Consider the following 21554-nt stretch of genomic DNA (forward strand, 5'->3'; position numbering starts at 1 on the left):
CATTTTAGATTTCAGAGACTAAATAGTTAAAAAATTTTATGTACTACGATTCAACTGCAATTTAAATATAAATTGATTCAATTATACATAGTTTTACATTTGAATTGCATCATCCAATTGCTTTAGTCGATCATTTATTCTTGGTCTGCTCTGTTTCAAGTCATTCCCTGGAGCACCAGTGTTCAAACGACCCTTTCATCCATACAAACCATTCATTTAGATTACATTTGGGGATTAAAACTTTAAAGCAAATCCAATACATTAAGTGCTTGTTATGAAAATTCTCAGAAATATTCAAGTTCTAAAATGTTCTTTTTCTATATTTTCAGAAAGCCCTATTTGGGAAAGATGGAAGGAATAGGATGCTAGCAAAAAAAAAAAAGGACAACACTAGAAGAAATATCTTAAAATTTTAGAAAACTTTTAAAGGTATTATTACCAAATACTTTATCTAAAACATTCACATGGGGACAAAATGAGTGCACTCAAACAAATCAATAACCCTGTTCAAATGTAGAGAAACTCTTAAAGTGGTGCTGAATTGAAGTGTAAATTTAAAAAGTTTAAAATCCTTTAATTCTTGAAATTAAAATTATTAAACTACACATTACCTCCTGCAATATGGCTGTGTAGAGCACTGTACTAAAACAATGAAGAAAGTTGAATTGTCCATGGGTCAATCAAATCAAATAGAAAAGGTTAGTGGCAAGGGGAGTCTAGGGGCTCCTGGTAAATTGTGTCTGAGATAGTGGAGGAAGTCCTGTTCGTGGCCAATCTAGCGAACGGTGAAACTGTTATGGGGGAGAGGGAACGCCAGGGGAGAGGAATAAATAACCAAAGTACATGGGTAGGCTGAGTGGGTGCAAATGCAGGTAGTTGCTAAAGAACATAAGAATGTCCCAGCTTGCTTTAGAAATGATAAGCTTGATTCAAAAAAAATAAACCTTATCAGTTCCTTCAGAAATAATTCCAAACTAACAGCTACTAGTATTTACCTACGGCTTGCAGAGTACTGTACTATGTGCTTGGGAAAGTACAATAAAGGTAGAACCAAAAAATGGTATTTACTGAGCACTGGACTAATCACTTGGGAGAGTACAATACAATGAAGTTGGGTAGACAGGGTCACTGCCTACAAAGAGCTTAGAGTTGAGACAGCTTAAACCTTATCCACAAAACCCTTACAATCTGATGAGGAAGGCAGACATTCATTAATTTACAAAGAGGAAAAAATGCACGAATTATATGGCCAGTAAACTGTTACTTAGAGACGTTTTGAGAGGTTGTAAGTACAAAAGTGTTAAGGTGGTTAGTGCATAAGTGCTGAAATGGTAGAACAAAGGATGTGATTCGGAGCATTAAATATTAAATCAAGGAAAGCCACCTAGAAAAGGAAAGATTTTGCAAATGAAAAGACATGAAGTTTGGCATATTGTATTCAAATATATTGGAAGGGAGGGAGTTTGTTTCAGGGAGGAGGAATGGCAAAAACAAGTGTGGGGAGGCAAGAGTTGAAAATGATGCACAATGTCAAGGGAGCATAGAAGAAACAGAGAAGGTAGACTGTGGAAGGATAAATCAGTCCTTAGGTAAGAGACAAAGATGATGGAGTGTGTTAAAGCCAATAATTATGAGTTTAATGCAAAAATAAATGGGTAAGGGCAATCACTGGAAGTTTAAGAGGGGTTTTAGACAGGTCTAGAAGAATTATTCAAGCACCATTTAAAATCACTGACATAGTTAATAAGAAACACTTAAAAATAAAATTCAATTCCATGTCTGTGGGTGCTGTTTTTTAGGGATCCTGAAAACAGATATCAATTTACTTTAACCACAAAACAGTATTACAAAATTAACAAGACTCCAGGCTTGGGAGTTAGAAGGAACTGGGTTCTAATCCCAATTTCGCCACTTGTCCATTGTGTGCCCTTGCTCAAGTCACTTATCTTCTCTGCGTGGCTCAGTGGAAAGAGCCCAGGCTTGGGAGAAACAGGTCATGGGTTCTAATCCCAGCTCCACCACTTGTCAGCTATGTGACCTTGGGCAAGTCACTTCACTTCTCTGTGCCTGAGTTACCTCATCTGTAAAATGTGGATGAAGACTGTGAGCCCCCGAGGGACAACCTGATGACCTTGTATCTACCCCAGTGCTTAAAACAGTGCTTGGCCATAGTAAGCGCTTAACACATACCAACATTAATATTATTCTCTGTGCCTCAGTTACCTTACCTGTAAAATGGGGATTAAGATTATGAGCATCATGTGTAACATAGACTGTCCAACCTCATTACCCTGTATCTATCAGAATGCTTAGAACAGTGCCTGGCACATAGGAAGACATAGGAAGTGCTTTACAAGTACTATTAAAAAAATTTACATCTGGAAAAAAATGTTTGTCCTTTAAAATCATAATGCATCTTTAATTTTAATTCAGGGGTGAAACAATGTATTCAAATTTATTTCTTTTAATACCATTTAGTCAAAATACCTCTCCCTTGGTATTGTTTTTACTTAATAATAATAGTAGTAGTATGTTAAGCACTTAATATATTTATTCAATCGTATTTACTAAGAGCCGTGTGCAGAGCACTGTACTAAGCACTTGGGAAACTACAACACAAAAATAAAGTGGCATTCCCAGCCCGAAACAAGCTTATTTCGTTGCTCAGTGGAAAGAGCCAGGGCTTGGGAGTCAGAGGTCATGGGTTTGAATCCCAGCTCTGCCACTTGTCAGCTGTGTGACTGTGGGTAAGTCACTTAACTTCTTTGTGCCTCAGTGACCTCATCTGTAAAATGGGGATTAAGACTGTGAGCCTCAAGTGGGACAACCCGATCACCCTATACTTTCCCCAGTGCTTAGAACAGTGCTCTGCACATAGTAAGCGCTTAACAAATACAAACATAAATTATTCTTATTTCAAGAACTGTACTAAGCAATGGGATATCCACAAGATAATCACATCTGAACACAGCCCCTATCCCATATGGGGACCTAAGTCAAAGGGAGGAGATGAACAGATATTCAATTCCCATTTCACAAATGAGGAAACAAACGCCTCTCTAATGTTTCCCTTGCAGGTAAGACAAAGAGATGGGGCAATACAAGTTTAACTGGCAGAATCATCACCAGTGCCCATGCCACTGTCCTGGGCAAACCCATAAATGAAGATATGAACCGTTTGCTTTTCCCTAAGTGAAAGCTGATCCCCTTTATTTGGAGAACACCCAGTCTCCCTTAATCTTGATTTTGACAAAGTCTTCCGTGTAGACAATCCACTCTTCAATTAGGCAGAGGGTGTCTTGTATAAAATGAAAGCAGAGGAAAGTGAAGTGGGAATAGGAGAGCATCTCAAGGTCTCCCACTCCCTTCTAGTCACCCTGATTTGCTCCCTTTGCTCTTCCCCCCATCTCTCAGCCCCAAAGCACTTTATATATATCTTTTATTTTTATTTGTATTGATGTCTGTTTATTTGTATTGGTGTCTGTCTCCACCCCTCTAATAATAATAATAATGTTGGTATTTGTTAGGTGCTTACTATGTGCAGAGCACTGTTCTAAGCGCTGGGGTAGGTACAGGGTAATCAAGTTGTCCCACTTGAGGCTCACAGTCTTAATCCCCATTTTACAGATGAGGTAACTGAGGCACAGAGAAGTTAAGTGACTTGCCCACAGTCGCACAGCTGACAAGTGGCAGAGGCGGGATTCGAACCCATGACCTCTGACTTCCAAGCCCATGCTCTTTCCGCTGAGCCACGCTGCTTCTCTTTAATGTTGGTATTTGTTAAGCGCTTACTATGTGCAGGGCACTGTTCTAAGCGCTGGGAGAGATACAGGATCAGGTTATCCCACGTGAGGCTCACAATCCCCATTTTACAGATGAGGTAACTGAGGCCCAGAGAAGTGAAGTGACTTGCCCACAGTTACACAGCTGACAAGTGGCAGAGCTGGGATTCGAACCCATGACCTCTCACTCCCCAGCCCGGGCTCTTTCCACTGAGCCATGCTGCTTCTCTAGACTGTGAGCTCCTTGTGGGCAGGGACTGTCATTCTTTATGGTTTGTATTGTACTTTCCCAAGCGCTTAGTACAGTGCTCTGTACACAGTAAGCACTTAATATGATAGAATGAATGGGGTTATCAAAGATGACTCCCCATTCATTCATATATACTATACACTGTGTGCAGAACACTATACCAAGTACTCAGGAGAGTACAAGAGAACAATAAACAGACACATTCCCTGCCCACAAAGACCATACAGTCTTGGGGGGTTGGGAGAAACAGACATCAATACAAATAAATTACAGTTACATACATAACTGCTGTTGGGGCTAGGAGGGGGTGGCACATACAAGATGAAAAACAGCAAGGTCTAGTGGAAAGAACACAGGCCCGGGAGTCAGAGGACTTGGGTTCTAATTTCAGCTCCATCATTCGTTGGCTTTGTGACCTTGGGCAAATCATTAAAGTTCTCTGTGCCTCAGTTGCCTCATCTGTAAAATGTAATTTAAATCTTTCATCCTCAAATTTAGATTGTGTGCCCTATATGGGACAGGGACTGTGTCCAACCTGATTACCTTCCTTCCCAGCACTTAGAACAGTGCCTGACATAATAAGTGCTTAAAGACTATAGAGAGAGGTAAACTCAGGAGTCCCCTCTTCTCTCCCATTGGGACTGCCATCTAGCACGAATGCTGATGATAATGGGAGCACCATCACCTTTCCCAGAATATTCCATGACTGACAGTCCAGGAGATTTGAGGATAGAAGTCTTTTCTTCTCTTTCCCACATGCTGATGGAGAATTAGAGAATAAAACAAAAAGCCATATCTCATTCCTTGCTTTTCCCAAAATTAAGTGGAAAAAAATGCCTAATTTTTGTGAATCTAAATAGGCTTTTAAACATTTAGTAAGAGGAGCACTGACTAGAGAGGATCAAAGTGGGCTCTGGAGACAAAGTGTCTAGCAGTTTAGGATATCTGTGAAAGGGGTGCAGCATGGAATTTGGAGCTGAAATAGGACCCCTGATGGCCAATCTCAATCTTATCCCCAGAAGAAAACAAACGCTTTAGTCTGAACACATCCCAAATGTCAAGTTTAGAATGAATAATAATTATGGCACTTAAGTACTTACTTAAGTACTAAGTAAGTGTCTGGCACTGTACTAAGCACTGGGATGGATACAAGCAATTCAGGTTTGATACAGCCCCTGTCCCATGTGGGGCTCACAATCTCAATCCCCACTGTACAGATTTGATAACAAGCACAGAGACATGAAATGGCCTACCCAAAGTCACAGAGCAGACAAGAGACAAAGCTGGGATGAAAGCGTCAGAGCCCTATTGCCTTCTGATTCAAAGAGGGACAGGCATTCCACCAAGCCCTGACTACTTTCTGTGTCTATCTCCTACTTCACTCTGTGTGTGTGTGTGTTTCCCCTCGCAACTGTGGATATATTTATATCAACTTGCAAAATGATTTCTGTGCATAACTGCATGCTTTCTTCCCTGATGCTTTGCATCTCCCTGTATCTGTGTTGGCACTGTGTGGTCTGAGAGTACCCACCTTACTGATTCCATGTCTTATTTCAAGGACTGTGTGCATTATCAAACAAATCAACTTCTTATCCACTTACACAGGTACATAATATGCTTCTAAATCATGCATTCCCCCCAGAACATTATTAAAATCACAACTCTTCCAAGAGGGCTTCCCTACTAAGCTCTTATTTCCCTCTTTTCTCTTCCTCTTCTACATCCCCCTTACACTTAGATTTGTGCCTTTTATTCAGCACATATCACTTATATACTAATCCAAAATTCAGCTTAATATCTATCTCCCCCTCTAGTTGGCAAGCTCCTTGTGGGCAAGGAACTGGCCTACCAACACTTTTATATTGTATTCTCCCAAATGCTTAGTCCAGTTCTCTGAACACACTAAGCACTCAATAAATATGATGGGTTATGCTTTTTTTTTTTTTTTTTTTAACAGAAACATCTTCTTATCTAACCTAAGTTGCAAATATATTTCTAAGCATAATTTCAGTAAATAGAAATCTGTAGTTGACATCGGCAAGCACTAAATTTATCACTTCAATATAGAGTAACAAGATGTAAGATATATTCAAGTTTTTTCACATGAGTACATCTGAAAGTATAGATTTGATTTTTTATTAAACAATGAAGTGGATTCCTAGTTTTAACTAAGACATCCTCTCAAGAATACTACAGAGAATCCACGGCTCTGAATAACTTGAATGTAAGCAACTGGATAAAAATAGTGCAAAAGACAAAAACTCAAATGAGTTAAGATGCCAGAAAGGCTTATTATTAGCAGTCTTTATTGAACCTCCTGCAAATATCAGAAAGTCTCTCTAGGTCATAAGTAAACATATTTCAGTATGCATAGCCATGACAAGTCATTTTGTCACATTTGCCGGTCATGACCCCTATGTAAAAATAAAAGCTGTATCAGGGTACCGTGATGCTGCTTTAGAAGGGGAAAAATGTCTATTTATGTTGAACTGGCAAATAGAATAGCCATGATTTAGAGATCATTTAAAAATGATATAAAGCATTCTGAATTCCAAGTAGTCCAGCTACTAGATGTCATTTAGCCAGTCTTAAGAGGAAAATAATTTAAAAATCATCCATTCCACAAATTCAGAAGTTATTTAAATACTGTACAGCTTTAGATTAGGTTTTATTCATCAAAATATTGCATTTCTTTTCCAAATATGGGATCAGGTACAGGGGCATGTAGGAATTCATACCTTGCTTTGCCTCCCTTAGGAGAAGCTGACAGGGTACCATGTGCACCGGACAAACAAAGAATATGGGGTCAGGACAGTGGAAACATGGCTATAATTGGAGAAAGCAGAATAGATGAACCCTCAAGTAAAGTGAGGAAAATGGTGAAATGAAACAGTGACTCACTAAAATAGATTCTTGTCTTTTTGTTTAAAACACTCTACCTGCAGGTGGAATCTGAACAGATAGACCATAATCTAGAACAGCACCTTTTTCTATTAACCAAGCAAGAGAAGAACAAAAATTGCTTATACTAGTGCACATGAGCCACTCAGTTTGTTCCAATGCATTTTGATGGCTTAATTAGGTAGACAGTGAAGCACATAAGGTTTTCTATCCAGGTTCATCCTGAAGGCCACATCATCAAAGCAAAATTGGTGTGTGCTCCAGAGAGAGATTAAAACTACAGATTTCTTCATTGAGTATCTTTCAGCTGACTGCGCCTCTAGCTTGCCTTCATCTATTCAGACAAAAGAAGGCTCATCCTGCAAGACCAAGGCTAATAGATATCCCCAAATTGAAGTACAGCTGGCTATCTCTTTACTTATTAAGATCTCATTGTATACTCAGTGACAGTTCTTAAAAGACAGGCATTTGCTGTTTCTCTTTGAAATATCTCTTTTAAGAACTGACATTTCTTAGTGACAGGATTTACAAATCTTTGTCATTAACACATAAAAAGGAATAATCCAAGGTATTTCATGAGAAACTTTAAAATGTCCCCATGTCAAAGAAAGCCAAGAAAACACTAAACAGTTCCTCCAAGTAGAATCACCATGCTTGTACTTAGTAGTTTCAAATTATATGTTTTATTTCACCCAAACTTTTCAAATAAAATTGCCACTGCCTTTTACTACAGATCTAGTGGATCTAGTAGAGACAAGTTGTCTCCACTAAAGATCTCTGTTACAGATCTAGTGGAGACAAGTTGTTAGTGAGATAGAAAAAAAGTACAGTTTCATCAAAGTAATGAACAATCAATTCACCTCAACTTCACGCTCCCCTCTACCACTCCTATCTAGTGGAAGAGCCAAGTTTCACTAGAAAATGTAAGGAAGACCCCAGAGATCTGTGGGTGCAGAATGTATCTCCCTCTGTATCCATGCAATTGTTGCGGTGGCCCATTATGGTGTACCTGTTGTAATTCATCAGATCATTAAATTGTATTATTGAGTGCTTACTATGTGCAGAGCATTGTACTAAACACTTGAGAAAGTACAATATAAGAACAGGCACATTCCCTGCACACAACAAGCTTACAGTCTAAAGGATGAGTTTACAATATGTAATAAGTAAGTGCCTCAGCAACTATTGAGCTCCTCTGCAAAAGCCACTAAAAGCAGAGCAGAACGCTTATCAAGAAGGAGTCGGCAGATATCCAATTCAGAACAGCTCAGAGCTCTTTCTCTGACAGAAATAACTGTAGGAGAATCAGGGGAAGACTGCAAGAAGCCAACCCTCCGCTACCTGGCTTTCCAGATCCATGCTTTTGCATTCAGACTGGGAAACTGGCTTGATGGGATGGAGGAAACAAAAAATAAAAGCATGATAAATCAAGATTATTAAAAGTGGAAAAAACTAGATTTCTTCCCCGCAGCAGTGTTGAATCTCTACATGGAGAGTTGCTTTTCTTTCCCCAAGCCTCCTGCTGATTTGAATGTTAATACACTTCACAAAGCAGCACCAAGGGGCTGCTTTTGGCACTGTGACAACTCTAAAATCATTGCAGGCATGTAGTCTTCTCAGTCCCTTGGGGAGGATTTCAATAGGGAAGGGATAAATTAATCCAAATACTCTTACGGAATATGTTTCATGTATTTTTGTGTGTCACTTTTCTAGAGATGCTCATTAGAATGTGAATTTCATGTTGCGCAATGTTTTTTAGCACAGTGAATGACTGCCATGCCATCAGTGATTGTTTAAACAAACTAACTGTTTTGTGATAGTTATGGTGATGTAGACTGAGTGATCTAATCATAAGGAAAACTGGTTACTATTGCTGGCCTCCAGGACTGTGGAATTTTACACCAGCTTGAACAGTCCAAAGATGGCTGAGAGTTAGATTGCTGCTGTACAAATCACTCCTTCATGATAATCTACTCCTTGAATATTTAAATACTCACCCATAGTTTCAACTCATCAATCATATTTATTGAGCACTTACTGTGTGCAAAGCACTGTTCTAAACACTTGAGAGACTACAACATAACAAGCATACACATTCCTTCCCACAAGCTCACATTCTATAGAGAAACAGCATGGCCTAGTGAGAAAAGCACAGGCTTGGGAGTCAGAGGATTTAGTTCTAATCCTGACTCTGCCACTGGTCTGCTGTGTGACCTTGGGCAAGCTGCTTAAGCTCTTTGTGCATCAGTTACCTCATCTGTAAAATGGGGATTAAGACTGTGAGCCCTGCATGGGACAACCTGATTACCTTGTACCTACTCCAATGCTTATAACAGTACTTGGTAAATAGTAAGTGCTTAAACAAATGTCATCGTCATTATTATGGGGGAAAAAGACATTAATATATATATATAAATTAACAGATATATGCATATGTGCAATGGGGATGGGAGGGAAGATGAATGAAGGAGCAAATAAGAGGGGTACCGAAGGGAGTGGAGGAGAGGAAGAACCCATCAAATTTCACACATAATGTATATGTATAGTAAACTTGCTTAAAGTATTCCAAATCATAATTTCTAGACAGGATACCCTATTCTTCACAACTGCAATTTAAAATTGCAGAAATAGTGTGTGGCAGAGTAGTAAACTGAACTGATAATAAATTGAGAGCAAAAATTTAGGTAACATGTTATTGGATCTTATAATAAACTTTCTGCACTGGTTCCGAGAGAGAAGTAAGTCCTAAGTGGTATGTGTGTGTGTGTTTATGTGTGTAAATGTGTGTGTGTATATATATATATACATATAAAACAAGCTCATCATTAATAACTGTATAAGAAGCAGGAGAAATGTGCAAAAAACTAATCTCTGTAGGAACTAATGATTAATGGAATTGGTTTTAAAAGAGGTTGAATTACTCTATTTCACCCTGAAAATGTCAAATGACATTTGATGTAGACTTATGTAAAACAAATTACAGTACTCCAAGATATGATAATAAGAAACAGGACATGGAGATTACTGAAAAAAATAAATGAAACCATCTGTTCAGAACTTTTTCTTTAGAAAAAAATGACACTGTCCTACATTTATGCAATAACAGAAAATTCAACAGAATAATTTCAATTCTACAGTAAAAGCCCTTTAATTCTCTTGGAGGAGATGTGACTTTTACAAGTCTTTGAAGGTGGGAAGAGTTGTGGTCTGTCAGAAATGCAGGGGGAGAGAGGTAAAGGCCAGAGGGCGGACATTAAATGAGAGGTTGGAGATGAGATAGATGCACTGAGGTGAGTTGGTTGACACATGACTCTCAGTCCACCTTCAAAGCCCTACTAAAAATCACATCTCTCCCAAGACTCCCCTACTAAGCTCTCATTTACCCTACTCTTTTCTTTTGCTTCACCTATGCACATGGATCTGTACTCTTTAAACATTTGGTATCAGCTCCACCCTCAGCCCCAGAGGACATCCCTACTTATCCAATACTTTAGTGTCTGCCTCTCCCTTTAAACTCTAGGTTCCTTGCAGAGAGTGAGTGTGTATACCATTTATTCAATCGTATTTATTACTTACTATGGGCAGAGCACTGAACTAAGTGCTTGGAATGTACAATTTATCACTTTACAACCTCTGTTGTAATCAATCTAATTTACTGAGTGTTACTGTGTGCAGAGAACTCTACTGAGAAGCAGCATGGCTTAGTGGAAAGAGCCTGGGCTTAGCAGTCAGAGGTCTTGGGTTCTAATCCCAGCTCCACTGCTTGTCAGCTGTGTGACCTTGGGCAAGTCATTTCACTTTTCTGTGCTTCAGTTACCTCGTCTGTAAAATGGGGATGAAGACTGTGAACCAAGCCCTACATGGTACAACCTTATTGTATCTACCCCAGCGCTTACAACAGTGCTTGGCACATAGTAAGCACTTAACAATTACTCATTACCATTACTCATTTATTTTGAAAACTGTCTTATTTAGGAAGACAACTCCCTTTGGGGATTAAGGAAGATAAAAACAGGCAGTAACAATGAGCATGAAAAAGTTCCCTATTTACAATTTGCCATATATAGATACAAAAAGCTCACAACCAAATAATCATTCTTTATAAAATGTGACTGGCTCTTCTCTTAACAAATACCAATTATTATTATTATTACTACTGAAAGCTTAGGAGAGTACAATATAAGAGATTTGGTAAAGAAATCTATTGGTAGTTTGCACTCTCCCAAGTATTTAGTACAATGCCTTGCACATGGTAAATGCTCAATAAATATCATAGATTTAATCTGTAAACATCTTGTACAAAGTGCTTTAATTCATAAATGTACCCCTTTCTACTTCTACCCCTTTCTACTTCTACAATACTCATTTAGGATTTCTAGATGAATTCTCACCAGATGGAATGAAAATAACCTTCTCTGATTCAGTCTTTAAATGAGGTCATTGTGTCATAATAGGGAACACTGTACACTGCCTTTTAAGTATGGCTGAAGGAGGGGTGGGACCACTGGTGGCCAATGAATATTTAAGAACGTTTTTGTAGGTACAGGGGATACTAACCCCAAATCCCTGGACAAATTCCAGGTTGGATAATTACATTCTTTCTACTAAGTTCTCCCTACCGTTTGTTATATAGGTCATCTTCCTTTGGATCACCTAACAGATTTGTAGGTCTGTTGCACACTGCTAAACAATTGTTACACCATTCTCTTTCAATTCTGCCTTCCACAGGGAAAATAGTTTTATTTCCCATTACTCATTTATTTTGAAAACTGTCTTATTTAGAAAGACTCAACTCCCTTTGGGGATTAAGGAAGATAAAAACAGGCAGTAACAATGAGCATGAAAAAGTTCCCTATTTACTATTTGCCATATATAGATAAAAAAAGCTCACAACCAAATAATCATTCTTTATAAAATGTGACTGGCTCTTCTCTTATCATTGTCCCCATATTTGACCTTACAATCTCTCACAATCACCCACTTCTCTTTATCAGTAATATGCATTGCTTTGTTTTCCTTGCCTTCCTTAAAGATGAACTTGATAGCAATTTGATAAAATTCCAGAATACTGTTTTTCCCTAACAATACCCAATTCTCAAGTTCACTAACTTAAAAAAAAATGATTAAAAAGTGTTAGGAAAAGAAATAATACACTAAGTCTAAGTAACCTAAGATTATACCAAAAATTACTACAGGATTTAAGGAGTCCAATTCAGTCCATATCTCACTCTGCCACACCCATTGTTCTACAAAACCATTCAGTCCATGCTTCCATTCTCCTAAAGAACCTCCAGCTATTGCTCATCCACCTCTGCATCCAACACCATACTACAGGTTTAAAGCATGCAATCACCTGGCCCCCTCTTGCCTTACCTCCCTGATTTACTACAATCCAGCTCGCATAATTCTCTTCTCTACGGCTGGCCTACTCATGTGCCTCTATCTCGTCCGCTGACCCACTTTCTGCCTCTTGCCTGGAATACCCTCCCTCTTCATATCGGACAGTCAATCACTTTTCTCACCTTCAAAGCTTTTTTAAAAGCACAACTCCTCCAAGAGGCCTTCCCTGACTAAGCCTCCATTATCTCTTCTTCCACTCCCTTCTGCATCACCCCAGCACTTGGATTTGCACCCTTGATTTGCCCTTTTCCCAGTCCTACAGCATCTCTGTACATATCCATAATCTAGACTGCAAACTCATTGTGGGCAGTGAATGAATCTAGCAACTCTGTTACATCACACTCTATCAACTGCTTACTAAAGTGCTCTTCACACATTAAGTGCTCAATAAGTACAACAATGACTGAGGAGTCCTAAAACTAAGAGAAGCAGAATAGCCTATCAGAAAGAGCATAGGCCTGGGAGTCCAAGGATCTGGATTCTAAATCCCGCTCTGCCAATTACTTACTGTGTGACCTTGGACAAGTCATTTAACTTTTCAATGCCTCAGTTCTCGTGTCTCCCTTATACTTACAATGTGAGCTCGAGTTGACCAACCTAATTAACTTGTATGTACCTCAGTGCTTAGAACAGTGTTTGACACATAAGACACTTAGTAAATGCCATGAAAAAGGTATTGTTTAATGTCTTGATTCAATACTGCTAAATGTTACGGACATTAATTTCCAAACTCCAAAGTCAAGTTTTAATAACACAAAGGACATTAGAAATTTTTTTTTATTACTTTTGAGGGATATTTCTTCTTTTCACTTTCATTTAACACAGCACTTTCATTTACACTGCTCTTTGAAATTTAACACGAATTGTTTGGAAATAATCTAGGTTAAACACAGATCACTCTTAGCTTTGTCTAGAATCTTTTCTCCGTATGCCAGGGTCTGAAGGGGAAGATGAGATCAGGTAGTGAGACAATTTCAATCTACACACCAGATTTGCTGACAAAAGGTAGGGCAAGAAAGCACTCTCGGCCACAGGGTCTTGAATATAAATGACAAGACTATTACATTTACTATTATATATGCACACAAATTTTATAGGCATTTTTCCTGCTCATCTCAAAATGGTTCAGATATTTTCCAGAAGGACACAGATTAGTCTATTGTCTATTTCTTAGAAACTGAGACTCTTATGATTTTTTAGCCAACCTAAAATTTATAAATTACTCCTACTTCATATAAAAGTCCTAATAATTTAAAAGTCTCTTTGCTCAAATTCCTCAGACAAAAATGCATAAAGTGAAACAGATCACTACTGCAATGAATATACATTTCTCTTTGATAAAATAACTGACAACTGTTGAATCAAGAATTTGAAGTATTAAAAAAGCGACAGAATTTTCAGAGTTTGATTCTTATCACAAACAGATTAAATAAAGGTGTGGCATAGCAGAGAGATAGTGAGGCTCTAGAGACAACCAATGTGAAACAGCGCGTATATTTTACATGTGAATTAGAGCAAGGATGTAATGACAGGATGAAAGTCTCAGCAGTGATTTTAATAAAGGCGGAAGGCAACATTTCCCACTGGAATGTATATGCAAAGGTGACAGCAGCTAGGATATGTAAAAATACTTAACAAATAATAGACTACATTTCAGAATATTGGTCTTATCAAAATTAGATTTTCAAAACCATATTTTTTGCCCTAAAACACCATCCCATTTCCAGTGCAGTATCTCTTTTCAGAAATGCCTTACTTAAAAAGTGGATGGACCACTTTGAAGCTGACATACAAATGAAAGGGGAAATAAAGGCTCTGCATTTTAATCAAAACTAAAAATTATTTCCAGAGGTTGCTTATACTGCTTAATTTTAATAATTGAAGTGATGTGATTACCACATGTCTGCAAACCATTTCTGTCTTTGCTAGATTTAAATGAATTTTAAAGACATTTTAATTACCTACAAGTTTGGTTCTGAAGGGCATATTTAATTGCTCTTTTATTATGCTAGGCAACGACAGTCACTGGAGCAGAGAAGGGGTTTTGCTAAAAATGTTTTACACACAAAGCGCAGTCATAACAGAAAATTCCCTTATATATCATTTGACCACTTTGAAGACATTTCAATTTTGGAATAAAATAAAAACAACCTAAGAAATACCTTTAGATGTTAAGATTTTTTTAATAAAGAACTCTCAAGGGGAAAATAAATATTTTTCTTAATTTGATCTTAAGTAATAATAACAATTTTGGTCCTTTGCCAGAATAGACAGACACCCTAGGATACTTGATCAGTAAACTAATCTGTCTGCTCAGGCCTGGGGCATAGGTTGAAAATAATGAGGCAACAACAAAAAAAAATACCACCAGTGATTCTATTTTAAGACTAATTTGGTAGGAAAAACAATACAATATGAATGACCCTTATTAACAGTTTAGCGGATTCTTAAGACCCTGACTACACTGAACCAATGCTTATAAATGGTGACAGTTGTGGAAATGAGTTAGGCTCTGCAGGTGTTCCTCATTCAAGACAGAAATAGATGCCTTTGACAGGTAAATTGCTTTGGGATCATTTCTGAATCTGGAGATTGTACTTTCTGAAAGAAGAGTTTAGACTTGGCAGTCTACTTTCAAGGAACCTTATTTCCCATTCAAATATGGATGGTATATACTACAAAACACCCTGACAGTAATCCAATACAATTAAATTATATTTGTCCAACACAATTAAAAACTTTAAAACATAGGGTGCACGACCATCACATCCCAAGGTCAACAATTCTGGCTGTTTTTCTGTATTCATTTATAAAGGACAATTGTCTGGTGCTCACATATCTGAGTTATCATTATCCACATGTCCCTTCTAAGCAATGCTCATATTTTAACTTCTTGACTTGCTCTTCCTAGTTTGCTAAGCCCCTTCCCTACTAACACGTGGCAAAAAAAACTGTGAAGAATCTACTTTACTAGATCTGTCAGGGGAAGAAGAGCAGCCATTTTTAAGGATCGTGGGAGAGGTTTTGGGGAAAAGGGAAGAAGGGAAGTGATAAAGTAATTAACCCAATTCAAGAAGGGTTACAACTGGATTTCTTTCATTTATCACCTTTATTCCCCCCTCCCCGCAAAATTCGCAATGGTAATACTCATGACTTTAGACTCTGATAAATGAGTGTAGCCTGTATAATTGTATTTGCTCATATTAAGATAGCCAATTCCTATATTCTCTTCTACTATTCAACTAGGCTTAGAGTATTTCCCTAAGATTTTGAACGTTTTGTAATTATGTTCAAAATCTGAATGATCCATCCCATATGGCCATAAACAAAATTACCATTTACTTAATTTAATATTTGGACTTTAATGATACTCTTGAAATTACCAGGAAACCATCTAAAATATTTTGTCAAAAATTTAAAAATCAAGCATTCTGTCTTGCCTAAGAGATTAAAAGTCTCCCTCACTTCCATCTACCAATGAGATGCATCCATTTACCATGTTAAGAACCTATTTACTTATTTCTTCTTCCTGTCCCATTAACCTTCTTGAGCATTAATAAAATGGTTAGTAACCTAACACCTCTACACCCAATTAGGAAATATCTTAGCAAAAATTTAGTATCTAATGCATTTTTAATTACCTCTGATCAAAGTCTTTAAATGGCACTGAACTCCAGGAAACTCAAGTTCCTGCACATGGCCAAAAAAGGTTATAATTTTTGTTGTTGTTGTTGGGAGAGATAGGGAATACACATGCAAATAAAAGAGAAACAGCAAGGGCATAAATATTAATACTGGGTGGTTATACCATTTAATCTATTAGAGAAATGTACATTAAGAAGTATTATGGCAAGTGTGTTTCCTTCTCTGTTAACCAGAGAAGGGCATATTCAAGAACCTTTGCTATCTGTGACAAAATTGAGAACCTTAGGGATCAGTTGGAAATGGAAAGATGTCAAAAAAAGTTGGTGGTGTCAGAATAAGTCAATGAAATACCAGCCATCATTTGAGTTCTATCAAGTTGTCCAATTTGTATTCCTTTATGACATGCAGAATTCTCTTTCCCTTCCTTTAGGCACTAAATTCTGTTAGGTCTAGTTCCTTCAATGAAAATACATATAATATGAATGCTGCAACATCCAAATTACACTGTTTCTCTTATAATAATCTTATACAACACTAGAGAGTGTTCTCTACACACACAAAAACTTATTAGTTAACATGTATTATGATTTCACTGAAAAGATTTGATGACACAGGAGTAGATTTAATTTACAGAATTCAGGATGCAATCAAAATCACTGGTGAGTACAGGATTTTTGCCCATAAGCACTTGTGCTTTGAAGTGTGCTTTATCATTAAAAGTCCTATCGTGATCCATTTCTTGTACTTATAACCCAAAATAAGAACATTTTTCTCATTGAAAAGTACATATATTGATGTACAAGGATTGTAGATGCTCCAATTTAGCTATTCATTTATTAGAATATGGCTTTTCAAAACTTAATCATAGAGATGTCCCTTCAATATACTAGCTGCCAGCCTACTTTCTATTGAACTATACAGTGGTAGAGCATATTGATAAAAGCAGCAAGCTGTCATAATATAGAACCACATTTTCCATCCCTGTAAATCATAGGAATATTAATAAGGTGTTTGCTACAAGAAAACTTCTGAGGAACTGTTCTTTCCCACAGAAGCAATTAAAATTTTGGTGGCAACAATAAAGTAGTAATAATAGCATTATACAAACATCATATTACAATGTAATTAATGTCACCACTCTGAAGGAATTTATCAATTTCAAGTCCTCAATTTTTTTGACACTCATTCTTCTCCACCTGCAGTGCTGATATGCTCCTGTTCACTATTCACTTTGACTTAAACATTCATTTCTTCTTACTAAACTTATGCAACACTAATCCATTCATTTATAGGTACATTAACTTATTTCGCTAGTCACTGTGCTGCTTCTCCAGGCTCCTTTAGGAAAGAAGTAGCAAATGTTTCAAAATCAAGAGTATTTACTGAATCTAGCAACAACATACACACTCATAAAACCATTCACACAGACACAAAATTAGTTACAAAGAAAATGAAGCAATTCATTTATAACAAAAAAATTGAAATAAGAAGAAAATTAATTATCAAAATCATGGTCAAGTGAACATGCATGCACCTACCTGGAATGAGCTGTGCCAGGAACAAAGGAAAACTGGACAGGCCAAGTACTGCTGCTGTGACAAAAAAGGGAAAATGTTTCCATTTCATGTTTGTTCCGTCCTTGCATTACACCAGGTCAGCAGATCTTCTGTAAAGGTTATCTAAAATACAGGTGGAGGAAAACAAACAAAGCTTTATAATGTGCCCAAACTAACCCTTAGGATGAAGAACTAAAACAGTGAATGATGCAATAATTACAATTTTTGCACTGCAGGAAGAAAAGTCTAAACTCTATAGCTTTTAAAACACTGCGGCAACTTAAGGTCAACAAATCTTAAAATTCATAAATCACATTTTTCTCAGGAGATACTGAACAAAGCACTGAATATCATACAAGAATGCAAGCATTTCTAAATAAACTTTAATTCATATTTAAACTAATTATCCCAAATGGAACATCATTAGTATTGGTTAATTTTTCTCAAATGCTTTTCAGCTTTCTTTATACACATTGGATTCCGCAATCTTAAGTCAGAGTTGTTAAAAACTGTAATGGGTTGCTGGAAGGAAAAAAGGAAAACCTCCAAAAATCTATAAAACTAAGAAAAACTTTTGAGAGGGTTTAAAAATATTCTCCTTTCAAAGAAGTGAGGGATGGATTACATGATTTCCCAAAGGCCCTGACAGGCTTATGATTCCATTTTGATAACCCTATCATAATTCCAGAAAATTAGGACTACACTGGATATTTTCAAGCTTTTACTACTTTGAAAATAGTCTGAGTACTTAAATAAGGAGAATTTGTTCAGATATGGTGGGTGCCTGTCCAGCCACTATCCAAAATACCTAAATCTAAATAAGGATTCATCTGGGTAGTGGACGGCCCAGCACCCAGGCAGCCTAAATTCACCTCTTCCCAGTCTCCCTGGACTGCACAGTGCCCACATCCAACAACATTCTCTCTCTCTGATAATAATTCTCTCTCTCTCTGATAATGACAACAACATTCTCTCTCTCTAATGTGTTGATATTACCTTTCACTTGGAGCAGCAGTAATGGCAAGATTATGGAAGAAAAACAGAAAGGGGAGGTGATATTGGGAACAGATGTGGGGATCATCCTAAAACCAATTTGGCCCACCTAAGTGCTACAGACAATCTCCACAAAGCTGGAGTAGGGCTCAACCAACCGCTCCAATTAGCCAATTGTTCCCAAGTCCAGAGCAGAGGGAGAACAAATGAACATAAAGCCCATTGTGGCCTAATCTTAACCTTTTATGAAAGAAGGAGGAGAGAGAATTGGCCATCTAGCTAGGGCTGCTTGAAAAGAGGAGGAATGAAACCAGCAGAGAACACTTAATATGGATCTAAAAGACTTCATCTCCCAAAGTCTGAAGTTAAGGTACAAGACTATACACTAGTACTTCACTGAATAAGACTTAGGGCAAATCTGTCATCTGACTTGTCCTTTTACTTCTCCTATCACTTCAAATATACTAACAGAAAGCTCTCTAAAACCCTACTATAAGGAATAGGTTAGAGCCTCCCTGGGAACATGAAGGAGGGCTGAAACCCCTTTGAAAACATAAAACCAGGTTTAAAAAATTATAGTTTTTAGTCTGTGCAATCTTCTTAAAGGTTACAGATACAAAACCACTTTGAAGAGACCTTGTTCTTTTTTCTAACCCGTACTGCCTGGCATTGTGAAAACCTGTTGAGTTTTTTAGATAACTCTAATCCATAGGATTTGTCTTCAAGACAAGAATAAAACACTCTCAATTAAGTGAATATGCCTGGTGAAGACACTAAAGTTTTGCTCAAGAGCCAAGGGGAGAACCAGACATCCCCACCTCCAACCAAGATGTGGTGGGGGTGGGAGAAGCAGGGAACCCTGTCTGCCCCTCAGATCTTGGGAAAGGTTTCACAGGTGCAGGAGGAGCCCAGGGGAAACCTCGCACCCCTGTACCCGAGACGGTGGTGGGGGCAGCCAGCTCAGACTGCAGTAGAAGGGCATTGGGCTAGACTGCAGAGCAGACTCTTGGCCTGCCTGCCTCCCCTGGGGAATTCCCGGGGTTGGAAAGTGACCAGGGGCAAGAACCACTTGACTTACAAGGTTAAAAGGTTTTCTACCATCGTGTTACTTTGAAAATGGGAAACATTTATAACAGAATAATAAGTTGATTGCTTTTGAGCAAGTATCTTCTATTGGGTTTTTTTTGCCAGTTTATTAAATCCACTGTATTTTGTCCATTCAGAACTAAAATAAGAATTCATAAATATATTCTAAAGGAATAAAATCAGCAATATTTACCTAGCATTTGTGTATGGGGAACTGTTGTCAGTGTAGTGTTCTAGCTGTTTACATTCACAAGAACTAACAGGCACAGTCCCTTAGGAATTTACAAATCTAAAAAAAAAAAGAGGGGTGACATACTTCATATTATAATATGAGGTTACTTCACCCTTACCTATCATTTCCAAACTTCCCATTCAACTGGATCATAAGGTGCTACAGATAATTTTGAAGGATTGTACAATTTAATTACTCATTATGTAATTTTTTAAATGATTTTTGGTAAGAATTAAAACTTGAAAGGATGTAAGGTGAAAGCAATTGCCTGAAGGCAGGAATGTTGACTGAAAAACAGTTTAGATCAAGCAGAAACTTCTGACAATCGGCTTTAAAGTATCTGATCAGCTCTTTCACCATTTCTTACCTTTGCTTTTCCCTTGTAACACCAAACTCCTGCCTATGCCTTGCTCTCTCTTCCTTCAGTTAACTCAGTTCATTCCCTCCCTCCTGACTGAAACTTCCTTCCCATTAATGTCTGATAGACCCTACCTTTTCAATATTAATCAGTAATAACAATGGCATTTGCTAAACACTTACTGTGGGCCAAGCACTGCATTCAGGGCTGGGGTAGATACAAAATTATCAGGTCCCACAAAGACTCACAGTCCAAGTAAAAGGGAGAGCAGATACTGTACCCCCATTTTGCAAGTGAGGAAATTGAGGCACAGAGAAGTGACGTCTCCAAGGTCACACACAGCAAGTAAATGGCAGAGCTGGGATGAGAACCAAGATCCTTTGACTTCCAAGCCTATACTTCCTTCACCAGGACACACTGCTCTTCATCTTTAAAACCCCACTCAAATGATATCTACTTCATCTTCCCATCTTATTTTACTTTCCTACTGCTCCACTGAGAATTTGAGTGTAAACGCTTAACACTTAAGGACTTATTCATTCAATCATATTTAAGCACTTACTATGTGTAGAACACATTCAATCATATTTATTGAATGCTTACTGTGTACAGAGCTAAGAACTAAGCCCTTGGGAAAGTATAATTTACCACCACCCCATCACACATATGTGCTTATCTTAATCGTCAGTGACTTCCCTGCTACCTCTAAGTAATTTTCATTCTGTCTCCCTGGAAATGTTTTAAGTCATTTTACTCTCTCAAGCATTTGGCTCTGAATATGGGGCAACCAGACGAGCACAGACAGATAACACGAAACCACCTGATGGAGAGTCTAAAAACTGAGGGCTAGAGCTTTGGTTTTTTTAAAGGGATAAATAGTTGGAGATAAAGGAGATTTTTGATTCTGAGGAAGGGAGTAAGGTGTTTTCCTACCCAGCTTGCAGCTACATCTAAGGGACTAAAGTAGTAGAGACTTGAGACCTTTAGACCAAGAATCCAGCTTTTAAGTTTTCTACTTGGCCTTTTATCAGGAGAGTGGATAGGGTGGAGCAAACAAAGGAATATTTGTGAAATATTATTGAGGAAATTTGGGCAAAACATACACAAATTGAATATAGAAGGAAATCAGAGGAGTCAGAGATGACACCAAGGTTGTAAGCCTGGAAACATGGAGGATGGTGACATTGTTGATGGTAATGGGAAAATTAGAGGGCAGGATTTAGTCCACTCAACAGGGTGTTGTTTCTTTTATGTGTCATATAGCTTAGTATCTGAGTTTCTAATGTCACTGATTTTCATTGCTTTTGTTCACATTTATGCCTCTTCTAGTTCCAGTGTGTACACATTTGTG

The 21554-nt window shown here is 37.8% G+C and overlaps 1 protein-coding gene across 6 annotated transcripts in view; it reads right to left on the reverse strand.

Annotated features, from left to right (window-relative positions):
• ROBO1 (roundabout guidance receptor 1) overlaps nt 1–21554 on the reverse strand; it is a 797263-nt gene that overhangs the window by 681702 nt on the left and 94007 nt on the right. For all 6 annotated transcript variants that reach the window (XM_039914411.1, XM_039914413.1, XM_039914415.1 and 3 more), the window contains exon 2: nt 17517–17657. In XM_039914411.1, coding sequence (XP_039770345.1) covers nt 17517–17604 — 88 coding nt within the window. In that variant the 5' untranslated portion in view covers nt 17605–17657. The remainder of the gene's footprint in view (nt 1–17516; nt 17658–21554) is intronic.

This window comes from Ornithorhynchus anatinus, chromosome 17 (genome assembly GCF_004115215.2).
Source record: "Ornithorhynchus anatinus isolate Pmale09 chromosome 17, mOrnAna1.pri.v4, whole genome shotgun sequence".
Lineage (NCBI taxonomy): Eukaryota > Metazoa > Chordata > Mammalia > Monotremata > Ornithorhynchidae > Ornithorhynchus > Ornithorhynchus anatinus.